This window comes from Leptinotarsa decemlineata, unplaced genomic scaffold (genome assembly GCF_025532065.1).
Source record: "Leptinotarsa decemlineata unplaced genomic scaffold, Ldec_3_MD MMD2_tig00000035_RagTag_RagTag, whole genome shotgun sequence".
In the NCBI taxonomy this organism is placed as follows: Eukaryota; Metazoa; Arthropoda; class Insecta; order Coleoptera; family Chrysomelidae; genus Leptinotarsa; species Leptinotarsa decemlineata.
Window position 1 is genome coordinate 2,013,206 of NW_027412540.1, and position 27,606 is coordinate 2,040,811.

At 35.0% G+C, this 27,606-nt stretch overlaps 1 protein-coding gene and 1 long non-coding RNA gene across 2 annotated transcripts; both read left to right on the forward strand.

Annotated features, from left to right (window-relative positions):
• The first annotated feature begins 2,221 nt into the window (after positions 1 to 2,221).
• Positions 2,222 to 19,675, forward strand: LOC141481102 (uncharacterized). The gene is made up of 4 exons (XM_074172214.1): positions 2,222 to 2,724; positions 2,782 to 3,690; positions 16,710 to 16,932; positions 19,225 to 19,675. The coding sequence occupies exons 1-4, from the start codon at positions 2,556 to 2,558 to the stop codon at positions 19,673 to 19,675; spliced, it is 1,752 nt and encodes a 583-aa protein (XP_074028315.1). The 5' UTR covers positions 2,222 to 2,555.
• A 4,266-nt stretch (positions 19,676 to 23,941) lies between these two features.
• LOC141480955 (uncharacterized) lies at positions 23,942 to 27,141 on the forward strand. Its single transcript, XR_012464660.1, has 2 exons — positions 23,942 to 26,651; positions 26,771 to 27,141. It is a non-coding gene; the product is annotated as an uncharacterized lncRNA (long non-coding RNA).
• Positions 27,142 to 27,606: the final 465 nt, after the last annotated feature.

The window sequence follows — 27,606 nt, forward strand, 5'->3', positions numbered from 1 at the left end:
CTTCGCCTTGAAACATCTCCGAATAGTTTCTCGTGGAATATTCAAATCTAAAGTGGCATTAGGATTATTTCCGAAATAATCTAAAATGATTTGATCATTCCTGTCCTTCCTGTTTCGTCTTTGTACTGGATTACTTTTTAACTTCATTATTGATACTGCACCAGTTTCATTGAATATTTTATTTATTTTATTTACCGTACCGCAGCTAATACGAGGACGATCTGGATGTCTCTCATCCAGATACTCTACAAACCTCTCTAGTACTTCTAACGTCATCTCCCGAAAGGCGTACAATTTCAATTTTCTCGCTTACGCTCAAACTTGCAGCCATGACACGAAATAATTCGAAGAACTGTAAGGTGAATATTGTTGACAATAGTACACTTAAATCTTTCACAAGTGTCAAACTGTAATATCATTTCCATGGCAACTAAGATTTAAATTGAAATATTAGGTCTTAGTTTTAGTCAATTTTCGTGAAAACTTGAATGTAATTCCGTTATTTTCATTAAAAATATTTACGCTATTTGTTTTTTTTTTTCATCTGGCGGCACTTTATTGTTGAAATCATAAAAAAAATATTCTCATGGCTATATCTGGTGATATAGGGTGTTTTTTGTAACTGTTAGCTGTGTGAGTTTTCGAATTTTTGAGTTTTCATAACTTTGTTAATAATGAATATTTTTCCATGAAATTTTGGTCACACCTATTTAGAGGCACTCCAGTGGCGTAGTGATTTTTTTCAATAAAAAAATCGCTAAAGAAAAATCCTGATTTTCGACTAAGAAAAAATATCGTAGTATGCCCTGAAACTTCAACAAACATTTTGTCCCAATGTAAACCTTTTAGTACTTGACATTTAAAAAAAAATATTCAAATCGGTTTACAACTTCAAATTTTAGGGGAGAGTTTCCACACTGTATATATATATATATATATATATATATATATATATATACATATATATATACACACATATATATATATATATATATATATATATATATATATATATATATATATATAGAAGGAAAGGTTAGCTCGACTGGCTTAGTTAAGGAATAACGAAGGGAATGAATCGGGTATAGCAGTCAGAGGCAGAAATATATATATATATATATATATATATATATATATATATATATATATATTTTGTGGTGGACTGTACATCACAAAACAATTGAATAAGAATAGATCAAACAACAAAAGAAATTAATGAAATAAATCATAAATTCAGCATTGGGGAAGAAAACAACTCAAAACTTAACTACCTGGATATAACCATCTGATATAACCACAACAAACACAATTTCAAATGGTAATATACAGGAAACCTTCGCAAACAAGCTCCACCATACCCGCAATTTCAAAACATCCACCATCACACAAAATGGCTGCCTATAACGCATTCATATACAGGGTGTCCCTGGACTTCCTCTTTTCCTCTCGGGAATGTATAGATGGGGTCAAAATATCACCAGTACTTCATATAACTTTTTTTCCTAAAAGTCTTCGTAACCAAGTTACGGGCCCTCGAAGTTACAAAATGAAAAATGTTTTTCTTTGATAACTTTTCAACTGAATATTCAAAATCATCCAAATTTTGGTAAAATTGACTAAACAAATGAATTCCTTCGATGAGCTTTCATGCAGGAATCAGTTGTTTTGCTACAAAGTCAGGAACGGACTACCCCCGATGGTCCACACCCCAAAACTTTGAAATGACAGATATTTTTCAATATTTTTCAACAAAATAAGGTTACTTGGACAATTCTATGAATAAAAGTACTCGTGTGGAAAGTCGATCGGAGCAACGAGTCTTGATAAAAATGTAGTTCTACTCGACGACATCAAACCCGCTCGTCCACCATTATTTGAATAAATAATTATCAAAGCAGAAATAATAATGATAACGTTAATTCAACAACATTTATAACAGGAATAATACAAAGTATGCTAAAATGAAGTCGTAAACAAAAAGTACAGTACCTATATGGAAGTTTAAGTCACAATTGTGATAGCAGATATTTTTTCAAAAGAAATATCAAGTTCTGTAGATTCGTGGTGTTTTTAAACTAACAAGCTACTCTATTATGAAATATCGAATTCATTCCATATTTTGTATGTACATAATACGTGTGGAATAATCACGTTTCGTGTTGATCAGTTATCTGAATCTCATGAAACTCAACATTCGAATGTTTCAAATTTTTCTTCACAGCTAAATTGTTGAGGAGTTTCACTGATAATTATAATTTTATGGGAGAAATTCTTTAACACGAATCTAAATTTAGCTGAAAAAACGCACATCGGAAAAAATATTTACTATACTAATAAAAAGCAAACGAATGAACTACAAAAACGGATGCACATGATCAGGTGAAAAATATCCAGGAAATAATATTTCTTTCACAGATGTTGACAAAAAAACCTTTTAGAAAGTTTTGATAAAAAATGAGAAACTGAAATGCGATTTTGTTTTGTTGCGTGGTGCGTTGTCATATGACTATCATTGTATTGTCAATATTCTATAGGATATTTTGAATTTTTTTGATATGGCCGAACAGTTTACATTCAATGAATATGCAGATATGCATGTATTTTATGGACGAGCATTTTGTAATGCTGCAGAAGCTCGTCGTCTGTATTCCGAGCATTTTCCCAATCGAACGGTACCGTCAAGAGAAACATTCGAGCGTGTCGATCGCAGCTTGAGGGAGACAGGTATGTAATAATTGATAATTAATTTGAGCACGTTGTTTTATTTCGATATTATTGTAGGTACAGTTTTGCCAAAACGAGGTGGTGAGGGCGCTCCTAGGACTGTACGTACCGTTGTATTGGAGGAAAATATTTTAGAAGCCGTCGCTGATGATCCTTCAATGAGCATCAGAAATATATCAGAACAGTTCCATACATCCAAGTCCACTATTCATAGAATAATTAGGAAACAACTGCTCCACCCATTTCACATCCAGAAGGTACATGCCATGACACCTCAAGATTTTCCAGCACGACTGGAATATGCCAATTGGTTCATGGATAGGCAAAGAGAGGATATGACTTTTATTAATCGAGTTTTATTCACTGATGAAGCAGGTTTCAGTAGAGATGGAGTTATCAACTCTCATAATCTCCATATATGGGCCGAAGAAAATCCCCATGGGATATTGCAAACCAAACACCAACGGAAATCCAACGTGAATGTTTGGGCTGGTATCATAGGAAACCATCTTATAGGACCATTCGTTCTACAGGACCGATTGAATGGAGAACGTTATTTGGAGTTCATTCAGAACGATTTGAATGGACTTTTGGAATATGTTCCATTGCAAACCCGAAGAGATATGTGGTTTATGCATGATGGCGCTCCTCCTCATTTTAGTTTGATTGTGCGTGACCATCTGAACCATATTTTCCACAATAGATGGATTGGTAGAGGTGGACCATATTCATGGCCATCGCGGTCTCCGGATTTAAATCCATTGGATTTCTTTCTGTGGGGGCATCTAAAAAGCCTTGTTTACGCTACACCTATTCACACAAGAGATGCATTGTTGAATAGAATAACATTACATTGTGAAGCCATACGAAACGACCCTGGAATGCTATTTCAAGTACAGAGAGGGTGTCGAGCAGTTTCTGTAGCGGATTTTTCATTTCTGTTTGCTCTTGAGGCTCTTGAGTTTCGTTAGTTAAACGTGTTTGCATTATAAAAATTCGTTATGAACATTTTACCTATCATTTCCATTTTTCTTAAAAACTAATATTTTCGAACAATGGTAGACATCTCAGGATAAATGTTGAATTAACGTTATCATTATTATTTCTGCTTTGATAATTATTCATTTCAAATAATGGTGGACGAGCGGGTTTGATGTCGTCGAGTGAAACTACATTTTTATCAAGACTCGTTGCTCCGATCGACTTTCCACATGAGTACTTTCATAAAATTGTCCAAGTAACCTTAATATGTTGAAAAATATTGAAAAATATCTGTCATTTCAAAGTTTTGGGGTGTGGACCATCGGGGGTAGTCCGTTCCTGACTTTGTAGCAAAACAACTGACTCCTGCATGAAAGCTCATCGAAGGAATTCATTTGTTTAGTCAATTACCAAAATTTGGATGATTTTGAATATTCACTTGAAAAGTTATCAAAGAAAAACATTTTTCATTTTGTAACTTCGAGGGCCCGTTACTTGGTAACGAAGGATTTTAGGAAAAAAAGTTATATGAAGTACTGGTGATATTTTGACCCCATCTATACATTCCCGAGAGGAAAAGAGGAAGTCCAGGGACACCCTGTATAGAATGTTAAGAATACCACTAAGAAATGAAGCCCGAAACAAAGAACGGAAAATCATATACCAAATAGCGAACGAGAACGGATACACCCAAAGGACAATAAATAAATTTGAAAACAGAATCAAATAAAAAATACAGAACAAGGATCAAGCCACCCCAACAGACAAAACAACACAACGATGGACAGAATTGCACACCAAACCAAAAAACTAACAAACCTCTTCAAGCTATTGAACATCAACATCACATACAAGCCAAACACGAAAATAACACAAAAAATAAACAGCTATGAAAAAGAAGATGACAAAAACCAAAACGGGATATACAGCATACAGTGCTCGGACTGCAAGAAAATCTATATCGGCCAAACCAAGAAAAAATCGATCAAAAGGTACGATGAGCACAAAAATGCATACATAAACCCAATCTAATATATAAAAATGGATGTTTGTTGGTTGGTTGGTTGGTTAGTGATAAACTACATCGCTCAACCGATCGTGATGAAACTTGACATGTATGAGTAATTTTTCATAGAGAAGGTTTTTAGGCTATCAATTTTTCTGTAACTCGCCACTACTGCGCCAAATATATCAACGTACACGCAAAGTCACTTTTAAAAAAATATATTTTCATTACAAACTGTGAAAATTCGAAATTACAGAGATGTTTACTGTATGAAATCTAGCAACTGACTAATTTATAAATGGAGTTCAGTCTTCAGGTCGATTCAGCAACATCAGCATAAAATGGCGTCAGCGATGCTGGATAAGCTCTTCTCCCTTAAGGTGTACGATGTAAATTGCGGCAAATTTTTTGACCATATAAATATATCGATACAGTAGGTGACGATTCACATAAACTGTTATACATGTTCGTCTAGTATGTCCAGCGCGAATGAATCGGCTTTGAATATTTTTTTTTCAAATTCAGAAGCAATAAAAAATTCGTATATTGAGTTCGAAAACCAGTGAAAATTGTAATGATGATAACTTCTTCGACTCCTATACAGGGTGTATCAACGAAAAATGAGTGAACGATAGTTGCTTTCTTATTAGAGATACAAAAAATGTTTCGAGAAAAACTTGTAGAGATTGATGAAATCTCTGTTTCAATAATCATTATCAACATACAGGGTGTTCAAAATATGTGGGACAGCCCAATCATGTTTTTTTTAAATAGAATACCCCAGATATTTTCTCTCAATTGAATTTCTTGGGCAGAGTGCTTGAGTTTATACCGGTTATTTGGGTTTATAGCAGGTGGTCCAGAATATGCAGGTGAATTATTGTCAAAAAGTGGATTCATTCAATATCCAGCTTCTCCTACTCGATCAAATGGATAGAGGAAATTTCTCAAGCAAATATCCTTGATAAGGTATTTTCATTTAGTCTTGATAAGTTTATCGAACGGTGTTCTTCTATACAGGGGTAAACAAAACACGTAATAACTTTTTTCTCAGATTTATCAAATATTCTGCACATTCCTGTGCATCCCTGACATCCCAGAATAGTTCACACTATGAGCTGTCAATTTTGAAATGCACAAATTTACAATAGATGTTCGAACAATCTTTTATTTTGAGCTATGCATAAATATCGTCTATTATCAATTTTCCTTCAAACTTCAGTTGAAGTTGATCTTGTAATAGACCGGAAAACGTCCTTCATTCTATTCTTCATGTCATCTGGTGTCATTGGTTTCCCTCGATAGACCTCTCAACATATTCTCATAGTTGGTAATCTGGAGGTGTGAGGTCTGAGGATCGTACTGCCAGTGAATGGGTTTATGTCTTTCAATCCATTTGTTTCTATGCCATCTGTTCAAAAACCTTCTTACCTGTCTTGGTTGTGAGGAGGCTCGCCATTATGTTGGTAATATAACCTATGCCTTGTGTTATTCGGTATATCCTCCAACAAATTTGATAAATCATTTTGGAGAAAATCTCTATAAATTTCTCCATTCAGAGATCCATCAAAGAAATATGGTTCTATGACCTGTTCCTCAATTATGCCCATCAAAACATTTATCGACCATCTGTTATCAACTTTTCTCATCCATTGGTGTTTCTTTAGTAGTGTATATTATGTCTATTTACCATGCCGTTACTTTTGAATGTGGACTTTTCAGAAAACAAATTTTTCAAAATATTCGGTTATTCGCTTGAATTCAATATCTACATTTCCGTAATCTTATGTAATTCCATTCGGTATGGATATTTTATTTTACCAAAATTCTGTTCACGGAAGTATGACATATGACAACTCTCTTGCAATTTCCCTCGTACTTACATGATGATTCTCAACTGTTGGAAGCATCACCGCTAATTCATTTCATTCATTTGTTACAATTTTATTTACTATCTGACTTTTTTCATGCTTGACACTGCCTTTTGCCTCAAATCTGCCGTTAACCCTATGAAATATCTCTGCTCGTATAGACCTTGAGTTAGGATATCGAACAGCATACATTCTACTGGTAAAAAAACAATGCTTGTCACATTCACAAACAATGTAGATCATATTTATCATTTCGATGGGAAAAATAGAAGATTTCAATTATAAATTCACCTGATCAATAATTAAATGTCAAGTTTATTGGCAACTCCTATAGTCAACGCCTTTATTTCTAGAAAGCTCATAGTGTGAACTATTCTGGGATAGTCCTATGTACAGGGTGTTTCATTTGAAAAAAAAAACCGAGAAAAAAGTGATCCTGAGTTTTGTTTACCCCTTATTGGGTCGAGTAGGAGATATTTGGTGATGAATGAACTAATTTTTTGACATTTTACTCTAACTACTGAACCACATGGTATTAACAACTCTATTGTTTTGAGAAAAACTCTGCCCAAGAAAGTCAATCGAGTTCGATTTGTCACACATTTACTGGACACCCAGTGTATCAGTAATTATTATTGAAACTCAGCTTCGAATGATCTTTTCAACTTTTTTTCGAAACATTTTCTGTATCTCTAACAGGGAAGCAGTTTCTGCAGTATTATAATAAATAGCTTGTACCGACCGTCCAATAGTCGGTTTGTTCCTAACTCTACCACAAGATCATTAATGTCAAACAGGGCGACTGTGGTGACGTGGGGTGCACTTGATTTTCATTTTATCACCGGAAAAGGCGGACAATAAATCGGATAAGAAACAGGAACAATTCCAGGTGTCCTGCTGTAAAACGTATGCCCGCACTGCTCACAACACTGAAACTGTCGCTCCAACTGAATATTTATATTACCCCTAAAATTCTCGAATAGACTTACTGAAAAACACGAATGACACGTACATTTGTAATGCTTTTCCCTTTTTATGTGTGTTAGGAATTTTGATGTGATGCATGGGTTCGTTGAAATCGACAGTGGTGAGAAGAGGTAGTATTAATGCAACATTGTTTACAAAATTTGAAACGGGAATGAAGTTTCACTACATATTAGGTCTTCGTGACTTCGTGAAAGTTCCGGATAGTTATTGAAGACTCAATATCAAAGTGCAGAACTATACATTCACCACTGCAATACTTCATTGACTTGAAGTCTAATGAAATGAAGTTCAAAATTGCAGCATCTATCAAATTGTTGAGTTTTCAAATAAAATTCGACAGCAACAAATTGAAAAAATAACCAACAATTTTAGGCAGAAAAATAGCATTCTATCGTTTTAAAACCTCTTGAAAAAAATAAGAAAATAATCATTTTCATGGCAAAATCTCTAATGTTAGTAATATGAATATGTTTTCTCATCTCCATCAGAAAAAGGGGTTGAACGGGGAATTCACAATCAATACCAACAGACCATTATCAGGGTGATAATCTTGTTTATTGATGAAGTTTCAAATACAACAAAATTGAAAGTATGGAACGAAATCATTCCCACCATTACATTTACCCTTTCGGATATGCCATCTATGGAATGGACACAAAACTCAGTTCCGAATATCAAGGATAAATGAGAATACTTCATACGAACCTTTGTACCGCTGAGCTTTGACATCGTATACCGATCGAGATTCGTCCTGTATTTTCACTGCAAGGCAACTAAGCATTGGTAATCTAACAGCAGACAGCGCTATATCGACCCAGCAAGTGGTGGTGCTGGGCATATCTTTCATTTTTTATGTCAAATTTTTGAAAGTTGCTTGAATAACCATTCGTTAAAATTGATAGTTATAAATATTGGATCTACACAAATCTTAGGTGGGATGTAATTATATTTTAAGTAATTTTCAAATCTCAGAAACGAAACGGCAAATAAAAACTTATTGTTTTATCTCAACTATTGAAGTTGAAACCTTGATAACTCTAGTGTGACTGGTGTGCGATGAGTCATTCTAGAAGAATTTCCACTGCGTACTCGACAAATAAGAGTTAATCCATCTAGCATTTCTAGAGAAGGAAAAGTTGCCGAAAATGATTCAAGCTTCATAACACTCATTGCCTAATAGTATACCGTATCCTCACTCGTTTCTTGATCCTAGACTATAGAGCAGGCTCGATTTTTTACAGAAATTCTATTATAAGTGCTGAAAAAGGTTACTGAATCAAAATCTTCCTAGAAATACTGTACCCCTCTTCAACACTTGTCACTGAAGACTAATTTAGTTCCACCGATAAAGGATACACTTCAAGATTACCAATTGAATACGGTTCGCTTGAGAGTTTTGATAGAGTTTTGCTTCACAAACCTTGAAATGAATGAATCAACAAGAATACTGAATCAATATTAAAAATAATTGATCACTATATAAAGAAATAAGAGTGTCAATGTTCTGAATTTTTCTACTCTTTCCAATGATGGCCTTAATAGAAAATATAACTAAGTACAGGGTCTAAACCCAGGGTTTAAATGCACTAAACCTCACAACTTCTGAACGAAATCCTATTTCCAGAAATCATCAAGAGAACTCAATAATCTGTTGTACTCTTTCAAATAGACTCCTCTGATTTTTGAGATCCGGGACTACGTCAGTCTCTAGCAGTAGCCACCTCAGACTTACTTTTTACAGTGCAGCCAGACACGCCCAGAACGATCTTCTCGTTGTGTCCAAACAATTCCTGTTTTAATGCTTTTCTTATCATTTTATTGATTTTTTATGCTTTTCATGGCACAGAAAGGACCATTTCTAAATTTCATCCTTCACACATAGAATCGATATTGATTCAAATTTCAAGCTCAGGCAAATACCCAAAGCCCACCTATATGACATTACTGAAAGTAGATATCTTTCTCTCTGTAACTTACTTGCTATTCTACTTCATACTACACTATGAAAATAAACTCTATGACTGAACAAAACAAGAACAGTACTAGTTGACGTCTTTTTGTATACTTAACCATAACATGAATAAAAATAATCAAAATAAACATGGACTTTGGATATGAGTCACTATCCTGATTAAGAGGATGAACTACTATGACTGCTATTGGAGAATCCGAGATCTAAGAAAATATAAAATGAAAATTTTAAATAATTGTTATGTTACAATCTACAAGTTGAAATTGGCAGAAAAAATTTCTTTCTGTTCCGGTTGTCTCGCAAATGGTATGAAATGAAAAGTAGAAAAATGAAATGTTGCAATAAGAATTACAGAAAAATTTGTAGAATCTATTGTTATTTTTTCTTAAAAAATATAAAAAATTTCGTTGGGTACATACTATATTATCCCAGTCTAGAATGCGTGTTCTACATTTAGTAGCACTAGTTAACAACTTGGAATGAAGAAATTTTTTTTGACTACACTCCACAGAAGTTATCGATATGTAGACAAGTATTGAGAGAACGTTTATATTTTTCTTCGGCGTATTCCGATGACGAGATAGATTTTTCTTAATGAAATATTTAGATCCTTTTTTGACAAGTTAGATAGAGTTCTTGACCACCGATGTCACGACAGCTTCATTTCGCTGGAAAAAATAATTGAGAATATCCTTTATTATTGATGATGCTAGTTATTAACGTCTTTCTGTTTGAATATTACTGGAGTTTTTGTCTTTTTGTTTCTTAAGAACTGTCTGGCCCCATATTCCTTTCAAGTTTCTGAAAATACCGCAGCTTTATCAGCTCAGCGTTTTTCCTCCTATCTCCTCATGACATTAATTCCAGGTACTAGTTTCAACAAGTTCCTTCTTAGATATGTGTCATAATTATGTGAACATAACGTTTGTTGTTTATAGATTGATTGCCTCCTCGCATAAAATATGACGAGCTGTCTCTGTCTCTACTTTTCGAATCGATTATTCAGTCCTTTTTCCAGATGTCTTCATTATACCAATTATCTTAGTTATATTTTTACAGTAGTAGTAAAAGAGTTCAGTGCGGTTCTCATTGCTTCCGTCATTCCAATACAAATTAGACTTTCACCTAGTTTGGCTAGAATTAGAACCATCCTGCTTTTTTATCCCATCTGATTGTTTGTTTTACGTCAGCCTGGGGCCTAGTATCACTTCCAGATTTTCAACCGTTTTCGAGAATCATATCTTCACTTCGGAGTTGAATATGATCCAGTTCTTTCATCTTGGTCCTTTTTGGCACACAAAAATTGCAAAACTCTTCTCGACCAACCAAGCTGGCGTCTTCAGAATATGATTTCTTGGGTACAAATTAGTTTCAAAATTTTCAATAATTTTCAGCAAGTTATTTTCTTTTCTAGCTAATCCGTTAGTGTATCTTGATTTATGTGAAACAACGATAAACTTGAAAACATTACTTTTAGAAAGTCAAAGATTAAGGAATATGTTTCACAAATTCACTTTTCCTATTCTAAAATCATCTACTATACAGAAGTAAAAAATGTTCGATACCTAAAATTTTCGAAATCTTTTATGGATTTTTGGATATTTTCGAGAGTCTGGAAACAGCAAATAAAAATAGCAGACCATAGTTACTTTTAATGTAAAAAAGCGGAAATTTTCACATTTGAATTTCCCTCCAATTTGCATGCAAGAAATCATCATAACTGAAAGCGAAAGAGTATCCTGTTGGATATGAATGGCATAGTTAGAGATAGGAATTTGCCTAGTTCACCTCCTGATGACGTCAACTTAGTTGGTTAAACGTCCGTTTAGAAGGAAATTGCAGTTCTGGTATTTTGTAGTAGTGCCTATTTGGAGTACAACATAAGTGTTTGAAATAGACCGTTCACCAAAATGACCAAGATGAAGGAACTCCGTTCTTTACAACATCGAGGTGAGATATATAACTCGTGGGAACGGTACCAATTTTTTCAGGTTCGTGAATGTTTATTTTTGAGGCTGAAAGTACAGTCTTCTCTTATTTTTGTCAAATCCTTTCCAGATCAGGTCTAATGTATTTATGATTCGACATGAAAGCGTAATCCAGCTGATATTATTACCTATTTCTTCAGAACATCAAGAATTCATACCCCAAAATTCATTCAGGCGTAGTACCCGATACTGAAGATTTGTTCTGTACTTTGCTCAGGCAAGAATGATTTTGAAGAATTTAAAATCTTATCTCGGCCATATCTGTTTATTTTTGAAGTCTGTATATTTGTATACTGTAATTTGAATTATTTCAAAAGTGATGCTTTGAAAAATGATTTTTCAATCCTCAATCTATAATTGGCCAAAGAATTTTCAATGAATTAGGTACCATTGACTATGAAATCTATCCCTGAACAGAAATTATTCAAATTAGCATTGAAAGAATTTTTATTGAATAAAATTTCATATTCTGTAGATCAATGTAGATCAATATTTTTTGTACTGATTTCAGACTTTACATATATATGTACGTTTCTCTTTTGTGATATGAATGTCGTAGACCTAAATTAATGCTAGGTACAACATAGAAATGAAATGAATAGTAGATGGTCTGTTGGAATGAAATTATCAACGCCATCATCATCTTCCAAAATTTGGGGAAGTATATCGAAATAATCCTTTCACTCTTCTACATTTTGGTGGCTTGAAGTGACTTGATAATATGCTTGCATCGATCGACAAAAAATCCAATTTTATTTCGCTGTCACTCTGTTACTCAATAATATATGGGGATGCGGGATTACAATCTTCACATTTATTGCCATTTAGTTACTGTCGCCATTATTTTGCTTCTCTATAAAGTCGAAAAGTAAATAGAATGTTTGGCGCGAATTTTTTTTTCTAGCGAACTGGAAATAAATTTTAAAAGTTGATAAAGAAATATCGTATTTTTTCAGATTCTATTTGAAGGAAATTCATTCTATTTAAAATAAATTTATTCATTGTACTGAGATGTGTGACTGAATTGAATTCCAAATGGGTTTCGTAGGGAGTTTTTCAATAATTCAAATTAAAACAACCTTTTCTATCCACTAGAACAGGGGTCTCCAAACTTTGAAGCCTTCGGGCCATAATGATATTTTCAGTTTGTTCCAAGCGCCAATTTCTGCCCTCAACTATATTTCTAGGCTAGGATAATCGCAAAGTGCGAGTTATGTGAAGATATTCTGCAAACTATCCTAGGAAATGAAGTGCTTGCAGATTCCCACCCCGGATCCAGAAACGATTATCATCATAACTTTTTATTCATTCTATTTGCAGATCTCGATGTGAGAAGTTCTCTAGAAATTTTGTATTGTAATTTTGTAAAATATTTTTTTTAAAAAACGGTTTCCGACTTCAAAGTTACTTAACTGGCGCAGTCGGTAGGATTATTTCGCAGTTCGTTTTCGCGAAGTTCACGGCATCGGGTCCGATTCCGAAAATTGAACGTGAGTTTCAACTCTTTGGCGTTTACTACCTACCTCTGGAGTTCACACGAGGAAGCAGAAGGATCACATCAATAAAGCAGCTCTGAAGTACCGAGTTCCCATTTCCCTGAATAGGAAAACATCAGATTTAGGCAAACATATATAAGTATATTTTCTTGATTCTCAAATCCAATCCTGAATAGGATATAACATCGCATAACAACGTAAAATTTTGATGAATCTTGATTCATAAATTGAAAATTTAATAAATAACTTCAATACTACTATGGTTTTAGAAGAAACAATGCCTAACGGAAACCCAGAACAAATTAACGTTAGTATGCTTGAATTATATGTAGATATGATTACGCCATACGATGGCAATCAAAACGGATTAAGTCAGTTCATTTCAAATTGTGATTTTCTAAATTCAACTTATTCAAATTCAACAGATCCTGTTTTCAAATAGTATTTACTGAAGGTTATTCAATCAAAATTAATTGGTAGGGCCAATCTCTTAGTAGGAAGTAGAATAGAGTTAAATAACTGGGCCTTAATTGAAGAGGCGCTCATTCGAAGTTTTGGAGATGAGAGAAATTTGGAGTGTCTAGAACAAGACCTTCTTGTAGCCAGACCTTTCAAAAACGAACAACCATTAGATTTTGCAAAAAGACTACAAGTTCTTCGTAGTCATTTGATTCAAAGAATAACTTCTTACAGCATTCAAGAAATGGATGAAGCAACAAAAATTATTTATAGGCGACAATATCAAGTTATGTCATTGATAACTCTTATAAGGAATTTCCCGGCACCTTTACAACAAACAGTTGTAGAAACTGATATTAGTTATATGATAGATGAAGAAAACTCCTTCTATGCACAAAATAATTTTAGACAACTCAGTAACCAAAACAATTTACCGAAAAATACCCCAGATCATCCTAGACAGCAAACAAACTATTTGCAAAATCCCATTTCCAATACACAGCAATATTCTCGAACATTCCAATCAAATCAATCAAACCCCCCAATACAGCGATACACGCAGACAATCCCTAGCCACCAAATTCCACCTAGTTTTCAGAATTTTTGAAATGACCCAAACAGATTTCCTAGTAAACCCATACCGATCCAACCTAGACCCACTGTCACAAAGTATCCGACAAATAGACAAGTATTCGGTCCCCCCAGAAATGTATTCAAGCCCACCGGACACGTTCGAATTATAATCCAGAACCAATATCACCAACTTCAAGGAATACATATAAAACTTCCAACAATCTCAAATTTATTCAATTTAGACCCACGGGTCCTCAAAATTTCCAATCTGAGAAACTTTACCAAATTGACAGTAAAGAAACCTCACCCGAAAAATATGACTATCTTGACGAAACTAATCAAATTGCCCAAAACAAAAATATATACTTCGGTAATACCGAAGGCTATGATTACGAATATCCAACACACTACGATAATATCGTAGAAAAAGATATTGAACCCTCTCAACCAAACCCAGATGAAAATTTTTGGTCAACCTCTCAAACCGATCCCCCTATATAAACGAGATTTTCTCGGATGCCCACTCAACCGACCTACCGTTCATTGAAATTAAAAATCCGCCTATCAAATTACTAATAGACACCGGTAGTATGAACTCCATCTTAAATCCAGCCATTGCAGAAAAATATTTCTTAGAATTCATATACCAAAATACAACTAAAATCAAAACAGCTATCGGCGTGAAAAAATCCTTATTTAAAGCCGAAATACCGGCCTTTCCTGAACTTAAATCTTCCGATAGAATAAATTTCATATTATTTCAATTTCATAATCAATTTGATGGGTTACTTGCCCTTAACGATATTCGAAATTTAAAATTTTCTAATAATTTTAAAAGAAACCTACTTATTAATGAAAATCTGTGCATTCCAATTTTTTATAAGGTAAATAGACAACATTTCACAATCTCAGTGGATTCACATGAAATCGCGGCTATTAAAATTCCTGTTGATTTCTATGAGGGCGATGTCATTATACCCGAGATGAAACTTGACACTCTTTATTTTGCGGAAACCTTATCTACTGCGAAACACGGATTTGCAAAGACAGAAATTATGAAGAACACAGATACACGAGTTACCGTAGTAATAAAAACACCTATTGAAGTATGTAATTCCTCAAAGAAAAATTTGAATTTTTTCACGTTGAAAATTTTTTGCCTGAAAATTCAAAAATCACTTTAAAACACAATATAGAACATCTAATTAGGGTTGATCACTTGAATTTAGAAGAAAAACAAGCAATTATTAGGCTATGTAAAGAATACACTGATATTTTCCATAAAAGCAATGAGAAACTTTCCTTCACAAATCAAATTAAACATGAAATTAGAACAACGGAGGAAGTCCCGGTCCATTCAAAATCATATCGGTACCCCTTTATTCATAAGGAAGAGGTGCAGAAGCAAATTTCAAGAATGCTGAAAGACGGAATAATACGACCCAGTCAGAGCCCATGGAGTAGTCCAATTTGGGTAGTCCCGAAGAAGACAGACGCAAGTGGTAAACAAAAGTGGCGAATTGTGATAGACTACAGGAAAGTGAATAAAAAAACCATTGAAGACCGGTATCCCTTACCAAATATTAACGACATTTTGGACAAACTTGGACATTGCCAATATTTTTCCACACTAGATTTGGCATCTGACTTTCACCAGATTGAAATGGACCCCAACTCAGTTTCAAAAACTGCTTTCAGCGTTGAGCAAGGTCATTACGAGTATCTGCGCATGCCTTTTGGTTTGAGGAACGCCCCATCTACATTTAAACGTGTAATGGATGACGTCCTAAGAAATCTTAGGAAAAGTCTGCTTAGTTTACATAAACGACATTATTATTTTCAGTTTCAGCCTCGAAGAACATATCGCAAACCTCAAACTAGTGTTCCAACGTCTCAGAGGAACCAAACTGAAGATTCAGCTCGATAAATCTGAATTTTTCTGCAAGGATGTGGAATTCCTTGGACATGTAATCACTCCAAATGGAATAAAACCGACTCCGAAGAAAATAGAAGCCATAAAAAAATTTCCCTTGCCAAAAACTGCAAAAGAAATTAAATCCTTTCTCGGACTTTTAAGCTACTAGAGGAGATTTATCAAAAACTTCGCCAAAATCACTAAACCATTCACAAAATGTTTGAAAAAAGGTGAAAAAATCGAACACAATCCTGAATTTTTGGAAACCTTCGAACTTTGCAGAAATATCTTGACTAATGACCCAATACTTCAGTACCCAGATTTTTCCAAACCATTTAATCTTACGACCGACGATTCAAACTTCGCAATTGGAGCAGTCCTAAGCCAAGGAAAAATCGGAAACAACCTACCAATAGCTTACGCTTCAAGAACACTCAACCTATCTGAGATAAATTACAGCACAATTGAAAAAGAACTTATAGCTATTGTTTGGGCTAGCAAATCCTTCGGCCCATACCTTTTTGGAAGTAAATTCAACATTATATGTGACCATAAACCACTCAAATGGTTGTTTAGTCTTAAAGATCCCAATTCAAAATTTATTCGCTGGAGGCTCAAGTTGGAAGAGTACGATTATGACATCCATTATAAGAGTGGCAAACAAAACACAAATGCTGATGCTCTTTCACGTGTTGAAATGAATGCTATTGAGAACGAATCCATTATCTGCAATCCAGGCGACATCGATGAAAAAATTGAAAATTATATACGGGATGCTTCATTAGAAATAGACCCGAATGAAAGTCCACCACCAATCGAGAACAATACTAATAGTCAACCCTTAGACGAGAGACCCAACAACGAAAAAATACAAGAGATCCCCGAAAACCCCGTTGAGCAGGAGGTTACCACTGACGAAACGGTCCATTCAAATACAGAGAATCCTGTTCTTGAAATACTGTATACTGAAAGTGTCACAAATTCACATAATAATCAAATAATAATAAGAAAGATCGATTCTAAAGCTTTCTATATGATAAAAAGCAAACCTTTCATTTCAAAATCTCGATTGACATTAAACTTCACCAAAAACCTCGAGAAAGAAATTATTGGCACCTTCAAAAATTACATTGACCCGAAAAAATAATTCTGTATTTATGTCAAAGAATCAATCAAACATTTTATTCCAACGCTTGTAAGAACACTTCAAAATAAATTTAGAAATCATTCCTATCATTTGGTTATTTCAAAGAAATTCGTCAAAGACCTAACAAACTCAGATGAGATAAAAAGAAATTTGAAATACCACCATGAGAGTAAATCTTGTCACCGCGGCATAAACGAAATATTCCAAGCATTAAGAAATAACTATTATTGGCCGAATATGAAAACGGATATCATCCGGTATATAAATGCTCGTGATATCTGCCAACAAGCCAAATATGATAGACACCCTCCGAAAATAAAACACTTCATCACTCTCACACACTGAACCCTTCGAAATGATACATATTGATGTATTTCAGATTCTATAGATGAAATTTCTAACAATCTTCGATTCCTTCTCTAAGTACGAACAAGCATACATCTTAAATAGCGTCAACACCGTGAACGTAATAGAAGAACTATACCTTTTCATCACTCATTTTGGCGTACCATGTTCCATTACTTGTGATAGTGGAACCGAATTCAAACCAGAACTCTTTATGGAATTTTGCAAACTTCACAAAATTCAACTTCATGTTACTACCCCACGCAATTCGAACAGTAATAGCGCTGTTGAAAGATTTCACCTATCTCTTCTTGAAAATACCCGCGTCCTGAAACTACAATATCACAACACACCCATAAAACAACTAGTCCAACTAGCGATCATAGGGTACAATTCGTCAATCCATTCCGTGACAAAATACTCCCTTACGATGTAGTCTTGGGTAATACAAAATCACTAGACCCTTTTGACTTAACAGATGAACACATAATCAATAACTTCATAAATGACAGACAAATAGGTTGGTTACCCTCTACGAGAACATCCAGAAACGTTGTCGAAATAATAAAGAACGTGTCATCAATAAAAGAAACGAGACTTGCGAAGACTCTGTAGAGTTCACAGAAAATCAAGATATATTTGTGCAAAATCGCGAAGCCGCTCGTAACAAAGCCAGACCTAGACGCATTAAAAAATGAGTTTCTAAAGACTTAGGACTCAAAATTATAACAACAACAGGAGCAATATTTCATAAATCGAAAATAAGAAAACCACCTATTCAGTCTCGACGTTCTTTACAGGATGACAGAACGGACCACACCGATCCTAATGTATCCCTTCGACTTTTCGTGATGATCCAGGTAATAACCAGCCAAAAAATTGAAATTCATCAACTCGACACTCCACTCTTACCAGTAGAACTCGGAAAATCAAGAATCATTCAAAAAAAACATACATTTTTACATTATATTGAAACCCCTCTCTTAGAAATGCAACACAGAAATATTGAATTTTTCTACGATAGACTAATAATATCGATCAATAATAAAACTGAATTGGAAAAGAACCAGATCATTTTGAATGATTCGTTTAATCAAGCTAAATAGTTCCTAACCACTACAATGACTAAATTGAGTAATATGACTTCAAGTAATCGCAAAAAACGCGGACTAATTAATGGTCTAGGCATAGCAAGTAAATGGCTTTTTGGAACGTTAGACCATGATGACGAAATTAAATACGATTCACAAATTGAAACACTATTTGAAAATCAAAATTCTCTCAACCATCAAATTAAACTACAGACTTCTTAATCAAAAACTGATTAAAAACTACAATGAAACCATAACCGAACTTCACGATAATCAAATCCTATTGAGAAATGAATTCAACCAACTAAGAGAAGAGCTCAATAACCGAACTAATAATTTATATTCTCACTTTGCATCCTTGGGGGCCTTTAGCCAAATAATAGAAAATTTCCAAAGTTTGATAACATTTCTTGACAATTTAGAAAATGCAATCATGTTTGCCAACTTAGGTTATCTCCATCCTTCAGTAATTCCACTTAATGATTTAGTAAGTGCTATCGAACACATGGCCAATATCTATGGTCATAAAAATATCCTCAAAACTCAAAATGCATACCTTTATTACCAGCTGGCAGGAACTCAAGTAAAAATTGAGAAATACAAAATAATTTCTGCAAAACATATACCAATTTGCTTAAAAGACGACTTCCGAACCTATAATCTTATTAGTTTACCATTCCAAAATACAATCATCACCCCCTATAAACCTTTCCTCATACTTGGTACCGAATATCACCAGTTTGAAGATAAACCATGCCCTCAAACAGATAGTGTGTTCCTGTGCCAACATCATGACGAAACTATAATCGACACCTGTATTATTGCTCTGATGAAGGACAAAAAACCCAATTGCCTGACGAATGACGCCATTCTGAATCACCCCATAATAGAAGAAATCAATGACCGATTTCTCCTAATCCTGCCTTCCAACGAATCCGTTATAGCCCAAGTGGATTGCGACAAAAGAAGTGTACACAGAATCGAAACAAATACTCTTCTGAAAATTCCAGAAGGCTGCAGTGTTGTTGTGAAAAACTTCACCTATGAAAACGAAGAAGAAACTATTTTGGAAAACCCACTTATTCTTCCCAAACTGATGGAATATGGCTTCCAAATCTAATGGTGACCAACACGAAAATAAGCCATTGGTACTGAAGTCAATCAATTTCCAAATCATACGAGAACTTCAAACAGAAGTCAAGCTACTCCAAACGCATACTTCAACCAATTAATACACCCAGCAATTTGGAATATACCCGGTGTAACTATATGCGTTCTACTCCTTAGCGGATTCGCCATACTTTGGTTTTGGATGAAAAAGGAAAATGGCCATCGCAATACCAACCGACAGAAGGACCCTAAAGAAAACAACCCATGATCCGTATTGTTTTCTCTTGTAATGTGAAGAGATTTTGCAGACTATCCAAGGGAATGCAGTGTCAGAAGCCTCCCACCCCGGATCCATAAACGAGTATCATCATAACTTTTTATTCATTCTATTTGCAGATCTCGATGTGAGAAGTTCTCCAGAAATTTTGTATTGTAATTTTGAGTAGAATAAATTGTTTTTGAAAACAGTTTTCGACTTCAAAGTTACTTAACTTGCGTGACCTAAGCAAACTTACGCTTTTTTTGCATTTCAATTATTATTGTGTATTGTGACACTTGACGATATCTAATGGCTACCCGCTAGGTGGCATTAGGCGTAATTGAATATTTGGAATTACCGCGTTGGTTTGAGAAAGTTCTGGTTCTAGCTAGTGTATTCCGATCACCTCGAGATGGCAGTAATAATTGCATATAAAAAGGCTAGCGGCGCAACTGCAAGTTAGTCTGCGTAGGAAAGGCGAAGGAAGCGAAATTGTCTATTGTGAAATAAAGTAACACCCGTCAATAAAAGTATTTTGATTTGACTTATTGTTTTTATGTGTGATTTGTTAGAATGGAAAAGGAGCGAAAAATCGACAGTGAATGCAGAACGTTCCAAGAAAAATGGAACTTTCCGTATTTTGTGATTGAGTCCAGTAATAAGGCGCTATGTTTAATTTGTAATGAAACCATAGCTGTTCTCAAAAACTATAACATTAAACGACACTATGAATCGAAACATCTTCAAAGTTACTCCAAGTATACAGGAAGTTTGCGGAAGGAAAAATTTGAAGCTTTGAAACGCGGACTCAAATCGCAGCAATCTTTGTTTGCCAAAGCGAATACTAAATAAGAGTCTGCAAGTCGCGCCAGCTTTCGTGTGGCTCTTGAAACCGGAAAACGTGGCAAACCAGTCACCGATGGAGAAATGATAAAAGAATGCTTTATTGCAGTAGCCGAAGAAATATGCCCCGAAAAGGTAAATTTATTTTAAAGTATCATTTTGTCAGCAAACACCGTGGCTCGCTGGGTGCTAGACATCGCAGAAAATATATCATCTCAACTGTCTTACAAAAACGGACATCATGAGTGGTTTTCTCTAGCATTGGATGAGTCAATGGATGTGTCAGATACTGCTCAGGTGTTGATTTTTATTCGCGGAGTAGACAAAAGCTATGAAGTGTATGAAGAACTTCTTGGTATTGATATTATTTACGGCACGACAACTGGGGCAGATATTTTTAAGGGAGTTGAAAATGCCAATAATAAAAAGAACCTTCGATGGAGAAATTTGAAATCTATAACAACTGATGGAGCCAAAAATATGTATGGTAAAAATAAAGGAGTGGTTGCACTTGTGTCAAAGGCTGTAGAAAATGATGGTGGTTCAAAACCATTAGTCTTACATTGTATCATTCATCAACAGTCCTTGTGCGGAAAATGTTTGGATATGTCTGAAGTTCTAAAACCAGTCATATCAGTTGTTAACTTCATCAGATCCACTGGGCTGAATCACCAATAATTCCGCGAGTTTATTCAACAGATTGAAGAAAATGATTTATCATATCATACTGCCGTACGCTGGCTTAGTTGCGGAAAAGTCCTTAAGCGCTTTTTTGAACTTCTAGTAGAGATCGAAATTTTTTTTAATGCGAAGCAGCGCCCTTTTGCCGATTTAGAAAATAGCGAATGGATGTGGAAGTTAGCCTTCTATGTCGTTTTGACAAATCATATGAACGAATTTAATTTGAGATTGCAAGGGGAAAATCAGCTTCTCCCTGATTTATCCACCAATATCAAATCCTTCAGGCAGAAAATAATACTATTTCAATCGCAATTACGTAAAAAATGTTTCACACATTTTGAAACATGTGGAATATTCAGCCACACTACAGAGACTGAATTTCCCGTCAATTTTGCAATCGAAACTTTGAGTGCTTTGAAGGTAAATTTTGATACTCGTTTTTCAGATTTTGATGTCATTGTGAATGAAATTAAGCTTTTTCAAAATCCTTTTGATTCTGACATTGAAACCCTGGCCCCGAAAGTCCAAATGGAACTTATTGATTTACGGTGCAGTGATATGCTTAAGAACAAATATGAAAATTCATCTTTGTTGAAATTTTATAAGAGTCTTCCACTGGAACAATTTGATAATTTGCATAAATTTGCTCGTGGGTTTTTTTCTGTTTTTGGTACTACTTACTTGTGTGAGAAAACGTTTTCCAAGATGAAGTACACAAAGAATGTTTACAGATTTCAATTAACCGATGAGCATCTTAAATCTCTTTTGATAATTAGTACAAGTAAAATTGATCCACAATTACAAAGTATTGTCGGTGGAAAATCACAATTACATAAATCTCATTAGTGTTTTTGTTTTACTGTGATTCATTTCAATTATTTGTTAGGTATTAATATGCTTAAACTTAGATACTTATGTTAAGTTTTCTTTGTCATCATTTCTGTCGTTAAGTTTTACCTTGCAAGTAAATAAAACCGAGTAATTATCATTCTGTGTTTAATTCTTCAACTTATCACAGCAATAGTAACAACAATTAGGTGATCATTGGCTGTCGCGGGCCAGATTGATGACAGTAAATCATTGGCTGTCGCGGGCCGGATTGATGACACTGGCGGGCCGGATTTGGCCCGCGGGCCATAGTTTGGAGACTCCTGCACTAGAACAATATACACGACTCTAGTTATAAGTTGATCATCACCTGATGATACTAATGAAGTGGTAGAAATGTACATCTAAAATAAATTTCGTCAGGCACAGTCTCGTATTTTTATTGTTTTTTCACTTCGATGTTGGTTCATCCCCAGACTGTAACTTTGGTAACCTCAAGACTAGCTACAAACTCTTGGCTCAAAAACATCTTCCTAATTCTCCTAAAGTCTTTCTCAATGATAGTTCACCTTCTGGAGTTTGGAGAGTGTTCGATTGAAAATAATTTCCAGATATTTCTGATGATTGTAAAATTTTATAGAACAAGAATGTTGAGCAGTGATTATTTAAATCTTTAAACATTGCATGTCACGTTGTGTGGTTATATGGAAACCTGGCCATCTGAGTGATTTCATTAAAATTATTTGAGCAGAAATATAATATGATTTACTGAATAAATTTCCTCCAAAGGCTTTTAAACAACTTGATGGAAGTTACTTGGCTTCATTTAAATGTTTTGATAATCTCGCTATGCGGGCTGACTTCACCAATCCCGAAATGTCATGTTCGCATGAGGGTATGCCTCGAATCCCACTCCTAAGTTATTTTTCAACCCAGCCACATAATAGCTTGGCTTGGCAATTTCAAAGTCTTTCAAAGTAAAACAAAAGATACCGCACTGGCGTGTGGAACAACGAGTTATTTATTATCTATGTTACGTGCAATGAAAGGTATTGGAAAGGTGATTAGGAGTTTAACTGAAAGTCGTATTTGATTTTCAACTTTGTAATCATAGTGCAAGGGATTTTGCAGTTAGTTGTAGCTGGTAACCAGATTATGGTAGCTCAACTCAACATGTTGAACATTTGTATGTGTTTCATGACCATGTACCAAAATTAATTTCGAAACCACTCAAATGTGACTGAATGATTTATTGTCTTCCCCTTTATTATTTATATAGGTGCAAAACAAATAATAGATCTCAGAATAAAGAAATAGGATATAGATTTGAAATTCACTGAATTATTATCTTTAGGATTGGAGATTCAAATCATTCTATAGCTCTCTTATCTGATGAACACAACTTCACTTTCAATACTAACAGAAATAAAAAAAATTGATGAATGCGTCAAACAGATATACATACGAAATGAGAAAATAAATATTCCGTAATGGCATTCAAAAACACCTCTTCCAAACTATCTCCGCTGAAGGATTGTCAAATACTTTCCGGAAAACAACTACTTCTACGGCTAATACTCAGCTGGATATTGAATCATATCCAACAGATATGTATTCAAGATATCTCACAAAGGATAGTTTTTTTTACCCTTCGAGGCACAAAGGATAGTCTTGCAGATGAGAAGTATCATTCAACAGTAAGACCAAATTCGAGATTATTATCTCTCATCAGTGCATGAAAAATCTGACTCGACAGCAGTGTGTCTGGAACTCGACTGACCAACTCGACACAACTGTACCTATGTATGGAAATTAAAATTATCGCTGTTAGAACTGATGATAAAAGAATCATTCGCAAAGAGAACAACTTAGCATTCCGACACCATATAGGTCGACCTACATAGATCATTAATGTAGTTGATGAGTTCAGTGGTCCTATAATAGATTTTGAAACAGAATAGATAGAGCAATTTCACAAAACACATAATCATTTTTTATAATCATCGACTATTTCAGGCATTAGTGAGAGGAAATCCAGAGAAAAGAGTATTTTCATTTTCACTAGTATATCTATCACTACCGACATAGTTCACAATTCCAATTCCGAAGTTTCTGTTGAAAAATGGCCAGGGGTGAGTGTTCTTAGGTCGTTAGGGTCTCAGCTCATTGAGCATAAAGATCTGGAGTTCAATATCGATTATATTTGAACTTGAACGGTATTTAGTTCTTTTTAGTTTTTATGTATTTTCCAATATATTTATCTATTTTCTATTAGTGAATGCTAATCACTAAATGTTAATTTTATATTTATTGTACACTTCAAAATGTCACCTCACAAACCACAAGAGGAGACTAAATCATCTGTCGGTAACAAATAAGACAGATGGGTATCCGCGGCTAAGCTAAACAGTGGAGACGGGAGTGGGTTAAACAACTTAGCGAATTTCAAATAGATCTTAATGGGCGCCAGGTAAATTGAATCCTCCAGATACCCTAAGTAACTCACAATATCAATAACAATAAAAGATAAAGATCCCCAATATGATTTATTCAGTAATCCTAACTTACATGGATTAACCAACAACGCTTCTAAGACAACAATGCAATATTCACACTACTACGCGATGTTCAAATGTCAATACACGAGCGCGGTGTATATAACCACGAATTCAATCAGCCATAAATTACGGTAGTAACGACGCTCAAAAAAACTACAATACGTCGAGTAAAACTACCACGAAAATTGAGTAGGTGAAATCGTAAATATTAGTATCGGATGGTAAGACAAACTCGTTTGCGTCGCGTGAGCTCAGGCGTAGGCGCATCGGTGTCAATCAGCAATCGTTAAAGGAAGAATATACCTCAATTTCCGTTTCACAAATATCTATATCAATCAGGTATCAATAAACAACTCTTAATCAATAAACGATAAACAACACTATATCAACAGGTATCAATAAACATAAGGGTAAACAATTATTTTAATATCTCAGTATAGCACAAATTTTCAAATAAATCAATTATAACTTGCGTGCTCCTTTTGGGCCACCCGGTATATGGTGTTAGGCTACCCCGTAGTTCGACGGAGATGGATCACCCTGTAGCACCGGTGGATCACCCTGTAGTACGGTGGAGATGGATCACCCTGTAGCACCACCAAGATAGATCACCCTGTAGGGCACGACAAGCTGGACCAGTAATGGATCACCAAATAAGATCCAGAAAGATAAAAAACTTAAGAAGAAGAAAAAAAAAAGGAAAGGAGAAGAAAAAAAAACCCTACGGAAGAAAATTCTCAATCAGAATCAGATAAAAACAAGGTGAGATTCAACCCCCATTCAATAGGGACTATTTGACTAATCAATACCCCTGGTATATTGGGTGCCCTGTATAACCATATGACCCGTAAGAATCAAGACAATTGAATGAGTGTTGAAACCTCTCTTCAATACTAATATTCAGTTGAGATATAACGATGGAATCAGAAATTACTAAAATAATCAAAAACACATTCAATGGTAAAATTCTTACCCTGGCCAAGGGGTTTTCTATACGCTTCTTCGTGTGCGGTGCTCTGCACGGAAGTCCTACGGGGACTTGATGAGTGACTGAGGGCCTTCTGTTTCTTATGAATCTAGAGACGAGAAACGAAGGTGGTAGAATTGAAGAGGTGATATCATAGCTAAGACCACATGAGAGATGCGACAGTGTTTCAGACATACCTAATTTCGGAAATCCTTCCACCTGGCACGAGTTCGGTAACCACCACAAATCCTCAAAAGAGCTTAAGTTTCAGACTGCAAATATCCACACCAAAATGACCAATCAGTCTTCCACTATACAATCCTGACTTGTAGAAATAATCCCCGTGAAGGATGGCACAAATACAACCAAATATATCCTACAATCAGTCTGATGGTACGCTTTGAACTCCGAACCAAGCTCATCGAAGGCCAACTTCCGAATACTAAGACACTGCCACATCTGACAGCTAACCAGTTGTTGCCACAGTGCGTCCAATCTACACTACAAGCACCAAGGGGGCGCTGTGCACAACATCATAAATCTATCAATTCCTCCACAGCCACTTGAGACAATATCAACAAGTCCATGACCCATCAAAACTCCTTCTCAAAGCAATGCAACCCTAAAACAACCCTTGACAACTTGAGTAGCCGATCAATCCCTCACCCGTGAACAACTGTAGAACTAGTTCGGTGTAAGTCGACGGAACGACACTACGAAAGTTCGGCAGATGTCAACCAACAGCTGTCTCTTAACCTTGTTTATTATAATGTTTACAAAAGTATTCACTCCAACCTATTTTCAACTATTTACCAATCCTTATTTATGCGATGGAATAGAAACATATAAGGTAAGTCGTCACATCTTTCCCATTCAGTACGAATATTTGAACATTCATCTTATGCAGAATATTTACCGAAAATATCAAACAGTATTCAGAAACCAGAGCTAACTAATATTGTTTTTCAGGCGATATGGCTCTAATATGTCAGTAAACCTTCTGGAAGTGATGAATAACAATCTATGCAAGAAATATTCTCGGAAAGGTATAGAGAATAAGGCAGACAACGGCTGAAAATGATAGGCGAAGTAAACTGAGAAACAAACAATAACAACTATTTCAACCTAACGAGGAATTTCGGATCTCCAACGTCGATTGGCAATAGGAGAATACGTAAGTACTGGTCAAGCAGTTAGTCAGGGAGCATACATTTATTCTTGTACATTTCAGGTATGGTTTTCTATGGAACGGAAGATTCCCATTACTATGATGTTAAATGAATAAAATCTACTTGTAACTCAATTACATTGTTAATATCCTTTGAATAAAAATCTTAAAAGGTAAGGTAGTGTTTTGAAAGGTCACATAAGAGCAGTTTGATCTAGTGCTAAATTGAAACGTAACAACTTTTTGTTCATGAATGAGTGATTAAGCACAAACACAGGCATTTTTATGCTTAGGTGTCATTTACTCATTCAGAATGAATTATATAAGTATGCATTATTTTATACGTATAGCTGTACTTCAGAATTGAATGAATTGGTTGCCAATGATAGGAGCCAAATGGATTCAATTGATTTTACACCTGCTTCAGGCGTAAGGTCCATGCGAAAATACAAATGCAAGCTTTAAGAATTTCAGTTCCTCTAGATCGACGTGAAATTTATCCAAGATCTCCAAGTTTTCATACAACGATATCGAATGGTTTAATTTTATTTATACTTCCTACATATAGATTATTCGTATTAGGTTGACATGAAGTTGGATTTTTCATTTCTAGACGCGTTTCGCTAACACTGTACCT